The sequence below is a fragment of the Molothrus aeneus genome, chromosome 8 (assembly GCF_037042795.1).
Source record: "Molothrus aeneus isolate 106 chromosome 8, BPBGC_Maene_1.0, whole genome shotgun sequence".
In the NCBI taxonomy this organism is placed as follows: Eukaryota; Metazoa; Chordata; class Aves; order Passeriformes; family Icteridae; genus Molothrus; species Molothrus aeneus.
The window spans coordinates 31,662,973-31,672,926 of record NC_089653.1 but is presented as its reverse complement, the minus strand read 5'-3'; the positions used below and the strand labels follow the sequence as shown (position 1 = coordinate 31,672,926).

Sequence of the window (9,954 nt, the reverse complement as noted above, 5' to 3'; positions counted from 1 at the left end):
CTGATTTGGCTCTGCAGCCTCTTCAGGCTTTTCATGCAGAACCAGGGGAGCCTAATCTGATTTAAAATGAATCCAAAAAATTCCCAGCATCAACCACAGGGAGTGGGACAGAGCTGACATCCAGACAGGCGGCCCTGGGAGGGAACCTGGAGCTGGGACAGGCTGGGACACCTGAGGGTCAGTGTCTGTCTCTCTGTCTGTCTGTCTGTCTGCAGGCACCTCACTCCAGCCAGGGCAGCCTTCCAGGGCCACCAGCATCACTGAACATTGTCCCACTTGCAGCCACTGGCCCCAATCCCAGCTCCTCTGCCTGACTGGGGCTCGTGGCCACCTTGATCTCAGGTATGGAAATTACAGGAATGGAAATGCTTCTGCAGGAGCTGGGCAAATCTAGAGCAAAAGCGGTTTAGACAAGAAAATAAAATTTAAAAAGAGAGCTATTTTAAGCCTGTGAGTGACTGTATTTCTTGGGACCAGTGCAGCCCACAGGCCATCTGTCTCCTGGAGAGCTGCTCTGTGAGACTGGGCACAGAGAGATCCTCCAGCACACCATGCCTTAGGAATCAGCCCCAAGACAGGCAGCAGTGTTTTATCTGCTGGCTCAGGACGCCCATCCATGGGCAGTAATCCCCTCCTCATCCTCCTGAGGAAGCAGCTGAAGGAGAGGTCACCAGGATTTGCCCCGAATAGCCTGGGCTCACAGTGCAGCCCAGAGCCAAGGCTTGGATCAGCATAAAAAGCTTTGGATAAGCCATATTAAAGCAAAGGTCAGATGAGATCACTCCACTCCTGATCACTCATGAGCAAAGTATTGTTCTCAGTTTCCACAAGGGAGCCTGGCTTTTGAGGAGCTGGGTTTTCCAGGGACTGCTTCGCTCTGATGTTAACAGGAGGTGTCAAATCAAAGCAGGATTTTTTTCTCTCCCCATGCTTGTCATCTTCCTCAGAAGAGTTCCATTGAGGCCAGCTCTGAAAAACTTTCTGGCTGGCACAGACCCTCATTTCTCCCTAATTTCTCTCTAATTTATTATTTATTTATGAAATCACTAGCAACTGATGAAACTCTGCAAACCCCTCCTCATTTAAAGAGCACCAGACATCCATGTGCTGGCATTCAGAAGAAAAATCTCCTAAATCTGGAAAAAAAAAATGGCTTGGAAGGTGTTGGGAAGATGCTTTAGGAGAAGCTCCTCCTGTCCTAAGCCTTGGGGTGAGTGAAACAAAGCAAACCAGGGACAAACCTCTCCTTTTCAGCTGCTGCACAAAGCACTGCAGAGGGGCCTGGTGGATCTCTCCTGCTCACAGCCCTGATTCCAGGAATGCTGATAAACCTCTGCCAGTGCCCCCAGGCACAGCCCAGCTCGGATGATTTCCCCAGGAACATTTTTCCCCGGCCCAGTTCACTGCCCCCACTCCTGGATTTGCTTCATCTCAGTCACTGATTTGCTCTTTGCAGAGCCCTAATCACTGCAACAGAATATTTAACAAAACCAGACGTGTTTATCCAATATGAGGAGTCATAGCTGGCTGGGAGAATGTGGAAACAAGAGATGGAGACTGCCAAGTGCTCATGAGCACTGTTCATGGTACAGTGCAAAAAGACAGCTCCAAAAAGTGAAACTTAACCCTTAAGGACTAAAGGAGAGGAGGGCAGAGCTTGTTCCTTGCTGCTCTGTCCCAGCCACACCTGTGGTGGTGTTCACAGAGGTCTCAGGATGAGGGAAGAGATGAGAATGTTGACTCCATGTTTCAGAAGGCTGATTTATTATTTTATGATATATATGATATTAAAACTATACTAAAAGAATAAAAGAAAGGATTTCATCAGAAGGCTGGCTAAGAATAGAAAAAGAATGATAATAAAATCTTGTGACTGACCAAGACAGTCCAGACAGCTGGGCTGTGATTGGCCATTAATGAGAAACAACCACATGAGACCAATCCCAGATTGCATGACCAATCACCTGTTGCATTCCACAGCAGCAGATAACCATTGCTTACATTTTGTTCCTGAGGCCTCTCAGCTTCTCAGGAGGAAAAATCCTAAGGAAAGGATTTTTCAGAAAATACCATGGCTACACACAGCCAGCTCTCAGGGATGCAGAGCATCAGAAGTGAGGCTCAAATCATCACTGGACACTGCAGGGTGCTCATTTCCCTTCTGTGACTGCAGATCTCTCCACAAGTGTGCCCTGACCCCAGCTCTGCAGCCCCAGCTGTGGTTTGATGGATCCTGTGCTACTCTCAGCTCCTGGCTGGCACCAGGGGGGCAGAACTTTGCTCTGGAGCTGCCTCATATGAGTTTTGGCCATTGGAACTTCAAATGCCCACAGAACAGCAAAATTAGAGCACAACTTACCCTGCTGATTAAGGCTGGTAATCAGCAGAGTGTGAGGAGGAAATTCAGAGGTTATCCTCCTATTAGAAATGTCATTCCAGTGACACATAAAGATGAGAGCTTGAATTTAATAACTGCACACTTGTGGAGATTTTGCTTGCATTGGAAAGCCCTCAAAAATTGTAAAAGGGTTAAAGAAAAGTTGCTAAAAGGAGATGAACACCCTCAGGATCTCAAGGATATGTTGCAAAAGCTCTCTTTAGGTTGGGAGAGCACAGGACCAAATCCACAAATCAAAAGTTTCTTAGGGAAAATCAGGCTGTGACCTGGCTGAAGAGAGAGCAGCCAGTCCCTCTGAGCTCCAGACACTGATTGTTTTTTCACTGAAAATCAGAAACTGAGAATGGCTGACATTAAAACATGACATTGAATGTCTCCAGTGAAGGCAGCAGCAATCAGTGATTTGGACACCAGTCTTATTTTTTGGCTGAGTCTCTGCCAGTATTCAAATACCTTCTCCCCTTGGGCATTTAAAGGAAAAAATTAAAACTATTTTGGTGAGGATGAAAGGCAGGAAGTCCTGAGAGAAGGGAAATTGCTTCAAGAGAGAAATTCCTCCTCACCTGTCAAACATTATCTCATACTTGCAAGTCTTTTGGGCTTGCAGCTAAGAGGGTTTTAAGAGGAGTATTGCCTGTGGGGCTAAGTCAGGCTGCTGTACAAGTTGCAAGGAATTTTAAGGAAAAGTGCACTCCTTAAGGGATTACTAGTGCTAAACATGGAAGAAAGGAAGGTTGGGTGGCTAAAGAAGAGGGCAGGGTTAGATGGAATTTGGGAATTGGGAATTCCTCCCTGTGAGGGTGGGCAGGCCCTGGCACAGGTGCCCAGAGCAGCTGTGGCTGCCCCTGGATCCCTGGCAGTGCCCAAGGCCAGGCTGGACACGGGCTGGGAGCACCTGGGACAGTGGAAGGTGTCCCTGCCATGGCAGGGGTGGCACTGGGTGGGATTTAAGGTCCCTCCCAACCCAAACCATCCTGTGATTCTGTGATAAAATGCTCAGCCCCATCCTCCCACCCTCATCCCTCTGCTTTAGTTTTGTTCCAGAAAAGTGCATCACCTGTCTCCCTTGGAAACCCATCCCTATGGCAACATGCAGGAATGTCTCCATGCAGACATGGCACAGCTTTGACAGCCCCTTCTTTTTGTCACACTTCTCATGGCACCGTCCCGAGGCTGTCGGGAGATGATGGGAGCTCGCCTCTCTCAAGACACCACTTGGAAGATTTTCCACTAAGAACTTGCTTTTTGCAGTCTTTCACTCTCCTGGCTCTTGAACTCTCAGTCTGTGTATCACAACTGTGATTTTGTATGAAAAGTGTTGCAAAAAACCCATGTATTTGCCTTTATCAGCAAAAAGCCCTAACCCCAAATGTGATGTTTTTGACAAGACCTACTTTCCACGGAGCCACCCTGCCAAGCACGAGCTGCTTCTGTGCTTTTTCCCAACTCAATCCCACACTGGCTTTTCACTTGTGGGGTTTTTTATTTTTTCTCAGATGCTAAGAAAGTTCACCTGCACCTACACTGCCAACACTGTGAATTTCTTGCTACACTCTTCATGGGATTAACATTGTTATAATTTTCCCCACTCTGTTGTGAGTAAATATGCCACCTCTGAGTATATCACAAATTTTCCAATTAAAAACACCCCCTGCACTGCTGGCTGTGGGTGATAAGAGGGCTCCAGGAATTGCACTCAGGAATTCTGATTGAGAAGCATGAAATCCTCCCCAAGGGTATGTTACCAACCACAGCCAGCAGCTCTGGGCTGTGTCCTGAACATCTGCAGGTCCAGAAAGGTTGAGACCCTTTGGAGTGATGCTCTCAGTGAAATCTGCCACAGTTGGGCTTTCTTTGCACACAAAAACATGCTAACACAGGCTGCAAGGGTGGTTTTTGTTTAATCCCTACTGCACAGAAATGCATGACTGAAATTTCACATGAGGAAAAAAGGTCAAAAAATAAACTGTGGTTTGTGACAAGCAAGATGTACTTGAAACTTTCATCAAATTGCACAGTCAGAATTGAGCTGATCTTGTCTGATCTAGATTTTCAAGGCCACAAGGATTGCTTAGAATTGCACCAAGAACAAGGGACAGCTTGGTACCTTGTGCTCACTGTGGAAAAGGCAGGTGTGGAGGAACAGACACAAATTAAATGGCAAATTCTCACTCTTATAGAGAGCTCAAGGCTCTCTGCTCAGCTGCCCCCTCCTGAGAAGTCCCAGAGGCAATGGATGCCCTTGACAAGACCAGGAAAACAAAGGAATGCTGTTTGTACAGCCAAAAACAAGAGGATAGAAAGAAATAGTGGAAGTAATGATTTGGGGCTGTAGTTACAACTGGGATTTTCTCTCACTTAGAAAGGAATTTTTTTGGAGATCCTTCCTGGAGGTGAAAGGGCAGAGTGACACTCACACCCAGCTCTTACCCAACTGAGCCATTACATAAATCCAGCTGATACAAGAGATGAAAAGGAAGTGCTGTCATTCTAAGTTGCAGCAGAAAGCATTTCAGCATCAGCCTCTCTGCTGCTGACATTAAAGGAGAAGGAGCCTGTGGCTGCAGCAGGAATTAACCTCAGAACAGCCAACTTTCTATTGCACCTGTGACTGGGAATAGCTTTGCACAGTCACGGCAACAAAAACATTAAAATATTTTCTGCAATTTAATGGAGTTTAAAAAAGATCCCTTCTATTTTGTTTTTGTTTCTTTTGCTTGTCTTCCTGTCAATTCTTGCCAAAAACCATCACGAAACCACTCTGAGAACACCAATCCACAAAAGTTGCTCATCCTTCCTAGAAATCCACATGCAGACACTTCAGGGTCATAATTGGGCAGGAAAAAATGTCTTTTCTTTTGCTGTAAAAAGCAAAGCAGGGCCCGTGATGAGCAGGGAGGCAGGAGTGGCTGGAGGCGTTGGGAGCTGCCTGAAGATCCCAGTCCTGGCTGCTGTCAGGAATGACAGATGGTGTTTGTCAAGAGGATAGAGATTTACCTTCTTACTTTACCATGGAAATATAGCAGCAAGAACACTACCAACATCCACTATTTTATCCAACAGATTTAAGAAATATATCCCACATTAAAAAAAAACAACAAAAAACAACAAAGCCCAACAGGATTCCTGCAGGGAAACAAAGCACCAGATGCAGCTGGAAATCCCAATTAAAAGAAGCAGTTGTGTTTACCAAGAGACAATGTCAGCCATTGCATGTAATTTATTTTCTCATTAAGGAAATGCACTGAGCACATACAGAGATTACATTCAATACAGATTTATCATCACAGAACCATACGAAGATAAAGATACAATCAATACCTGCTTCCTGTAGCAGAAGAGATTGAAGGAACTGCTTCAAGCTGAGAATGAAATGAAAAATACTTACACCAATTTAAATGATTTTTTATACAAATGAGACACTGGAGTCCAAATTAACATTCTCAGCCAAGATCTGCTGCATTGTTGCAATCTTCATATTTAACAGCTTTATCAGAGTGGTGCCTAGAGACTAAAAATAGACCAAGCTGCCTTGTCTGAGCCCACCTGAACAAAACCCAGGAGAATCCAGCCAGTCTGAAGCCACAACCTACATGAGATGATGGAAGGATCCACACTGGGAAAGAGCACAGAAAAACAAGGAGACAGCTCAGCCCCTGTGACAGCTACAAGGCAGGCAAGGGTTACACTCGGCAGGGAGGGCTCACTCATTGACCTTTGCAGCAGCTCTAGAGTTTGCAACCTGAATAAAATTTTGGTCAATGTGAAGAATTCTACTACACACTGCCCAGAACTGATTTTTCAAAGAATTGTACTGAAAAAAAGTCACAGCACAAAGCTAGAGGAAAAACTACTTTGCCACGTATTTTGTGAGTTCCATGAATTTCATTACCTAACCTTTTTCCTACTAGGCAACTAAAACTAGAACTGGAAGGACCACCTCTACTTCAGTTACACCAGCTGGACTTTCAGCCAGTCCTGTGCATGTTGTGTGCCAGGGGTTGGACCAGATCATCACAGCTGGACATTAAAATCTACAAATTTCACTCATCTGCTTGCCTGGTGCTCTGAGTTTTGGATCAAAGGAGGTTGTGATGCACAATGCCTTCTACTATGTGACCCCTTCTGGATCATTTACTTGGTAAAACTGCCATGAATGGGTTTATTAAAAATACTGATTTAGTCCCTCTTTACACCTCTAAAGACCTCCAAGTAATTTCATTCACTTTGTAAAATGAAAAGATAGATAAACCACCTCAACTCCACCACATCACTGAAGGAGGAGACCTGTACAGATATATACACTCTTACTCTCAAAGACTGCAGTTTAGGGCAGTGGAGAATTATTTACATAACTGAAACCTCAAGAATTATAAACTTAAGTTATAATTTGCCTACAAGACAGGGATTAATCACTTGTTTTTAAAACCAGCAGGGGAGATAGATTGAGCCAATCTTTGGATGGAGTACCAGTTCAAAAACAACTTCCAAACTCTTTTTTTCTTCTTCTTCTGAAGCTGTGGCAAAATTCTCAAAGGATCAGAAAAGAGAAGACTGGAAGGTGTTTTTTCCAAGGAAATACACACACAAGCATAGAACCATTGAATGGTTTGGGTTGGAAGGGACCTTAAAGACCATCCAGTCCCAGCCCCCCTGTCAGGAACATATCATATACAACAGAATATACCTCCATGCATTATTCTCTTAATCACCTTCTCTTACCAATTTGTATTAATACTAAATCATCTGTATTTCAAGTTTCCTTTTGTCCAGCATGCCAATATGCTCTGAAAGATTAACTAGCTTGCTAGAATTCTCAGTCACTTTGTGCTTGAAAATTTTAGCTTGCTTTTGAATATATGCCAACAGCAAAAAGCATTTGGCAGCCATTTGCCCTTGACCTTACTACCAGGTTGCCTGCAGCCAAGATTTCTCCTTATCCAAATTGCAGGAAAATAAGCAACAGGGCAGCATTCCTTACACAGAGATCAAGACCTATTTAGCAGATGAAACAATTTTTATCTAAACATCTGTCAGGTCTTCCTACAGCTTTTTGCCTAGTGAGATAAATGGTACATGGAGCAACATGATTAGCAAATATTATCACCCCTTGCTAAGAAGGCAGAGCTGTTGCTTGAGGATACTTTTTGTTTTCATTTTGCCCCTCATGTCAGCTTCAACAAGGGGTGCCAGAGCAGAGTGAGGATGAGGAGGGGGAGGCTGCAGGAGCTGGTGACCCTGGGAGCCAGGCTCCTGGCGTTGCAGTTGTTGGAGTAGCAGCAGTGCACGCTCACCCCGGGCGCCCTCGATCCGTCGCGCCTCGCCCGCTCGCAGAAGGACCTGAACGAGCAGGACTTCATGATGCCACCTGGAACAGAGCCACAGTGAGCCCAGAGGGGCTGCAAACGGCCCCCTGCTCCCACCTGCACCCCCCAGCACCAGCCTGACCCCCCAGCACTGAGCAACAGCCTCGGGTTTGGCTGCTCATCACAGGAAAATGAGTACGACCTCAACAAGGCAGCGCACCAACAGCTCCCACTAAAATAACTCTGATTTATCTCAGAGGCAACGGGTGCAGCTAAAATACCTTGGGATGTGCCCAAGTGCAGGGGCTCATTAGCTTCTGTTCCATCCTAATTTCCAGCTAAGTCACTTAAGCAAAAAGTGGGCAATAGTTAAAATGCTTCTTTTTAGCTTTCCCACAGAGTGGGTGCAGCTCATTGTGGCACGCTGACAAATCATTCCCTGTGGGATTTTGTGACAACAAAACTAGGACTGAGAATCATTAATGGGGTTTATTTTAAGAGGAGACATCTAATTTTGGTTTTCTCCTTAACTTACTCAGCACTCTTCTCTTTCCAACACTGATTATTTCTTTCTTTCTTTTGACAAATGCAACAGGTCTGACACATTTGTGACACTTACTTGCTTGTCCTCTAATGACTGCACAGGCGTCTGCGTGGCCTGGGCACTGCTGACTTCCTTGTCTGTTGCAGTCATCATCACTAGAACCTACACAGGTGTAACACTGCAGTGCTTCACCTGGGTGGAGGGAGAAGAGACCATTTAGAATTTACAAGAAGTATTTAAAAATATCAATCTTTCTAGTATGGTTTCGAGCACACATTAAAAAATGAAAAAAAAGTTTTGGAAAATCCAAAGAGTCTGCAAATCTTATCAATGTTTATTTTTTTGGAAATGGGTCAAATATTTATTAAAAAAAAATAAAAAACATCAACCACAGATTACTTAGTTGTTATAATCTGCATTTAAAATAATACAAGAAACATTTGATGTTCTGTAACTGCATCCATATCTTCTTGTAATGTTTTCAGAGCAGAGCCCAAATGTTGTTTTTTTCCCCCTCCATCATGATCTTTGGTCCACAGTACCATGAGAAAGCCCATTGTATACAGATAAAATCTTACAATGATCCAATTTTCCTCTTCTCCTGAAGTACCAATTCAGCTGGAAAGCACAGCAATGTATCTTGAGTTTTGCTCTTGTTTAAACACCACAACTATACCTCAATCCTCTTTCTTGCCTCAAACTACATGGCATTTTCAAAGGAAGGCAAGCATGAGTTATGAAGATATTTCAAACACCACATTTGAAGCTTGCAGAGCAGAAATCCCACCCTTGCTATCAGTGGGGACATTTGAATCTGTTAGCAAACACATTTATCTTTACAGAGGTGCAATTCTGTGCTGCTAACCACACACACAAAACGACCTGAAACCAACCCAGCCCAGGAGAGGAGCCCAGAACAGCAGAGAGGCTCAGCCATGCTTGAGGTAGGGAATGCAAATGAAGTAAAAAAAGGAAAGAAAAAGGAGCTGACTTACTTTTGAGGATCAAAAGGGAGCTGACAAGAAGCAGGCTGAAGACTGTCCACATCATGGAGATCCAAGAGATGCACCATTAGGCAAAGAAAGCAGTTTGTTTGCTATTAGAGCCTTAATGCTTCTCCTCCATCCCTAATCCTGTGCAGAGGATAACTTACAGGATAAAGAGGTGTTCAAGAGTGCTACTTATGGAGCCTATTCTGGTTGCACCTCTGATCACACCAACCTCAGCTCCACCAGCCCTGCAGGCAAATTCTTCCAGGAGCAGGAAATTATTCACGTTTCAGTGCCAGACATGCTTAAAAACCATCCTGTCACCACATGGCACAGCCTCTGACTCCTCCAACAGCCTCATTACATTTGCCCATGGGATTTGCTGGATCAGGGTCAGAGCATTAAATATTTTGGAGGATTAAGCCTATGCTTGAGACTTGAGTGGTCCAAATCCAACACATAGACACATATATATATATATATATTTAGAGAGACATTAAGATATAGACCTAGATATGTGCATATAAGCAGCAGACTCTTGTGACCCACAAAGTGCTCCAAGCAGTGACCCATGAAGTGCTTTCTGTGGAGGAATTAATTCCCAAGAGCATCTGGTGCTGAAATAAGCAAGTAGCAAGTGAAGGACACAAAAGAGAAGAGAGCCATACTTATCTTCAACTTTCAACGAAAAAATTTATTTACAATAGAGAATTTCAT

The 9,954-nt window shown here is 44.4% G+C and overlaps 1 protein-coding gene across 1 annotated transcript; it reads right to left on the bottom strand.

Moving 5' to 3' along the window:
• Positions 1-5,600: 5,600 nt before the first annotated feature.
• LYPD5 (LY6/PLAUR domain containing 5) lies at positions 5,601-9,906 on the bottom strand. Its single transcript, XM_066554153.1, has 3 exons — positions 9,244-9,906; positions 8,324-8,440; positions 5,601-7,766 (listed from the first exon to the last, which is right to left on the bottom strand). The coding sequence occupies exons 1-3, from the start codon at positions 9,296-9,298 to the stop codon at positions 7,564-7,566; spliced, it is 375 nt and encodes a 124-aa protein (XP_066410250.1). The 5' UTR covers positions 9,299-9,906; the 3' UTR covers positions 5,601-7,563.
• Positions 9,907-9,954: the final 48 nt, after the last annotated feature.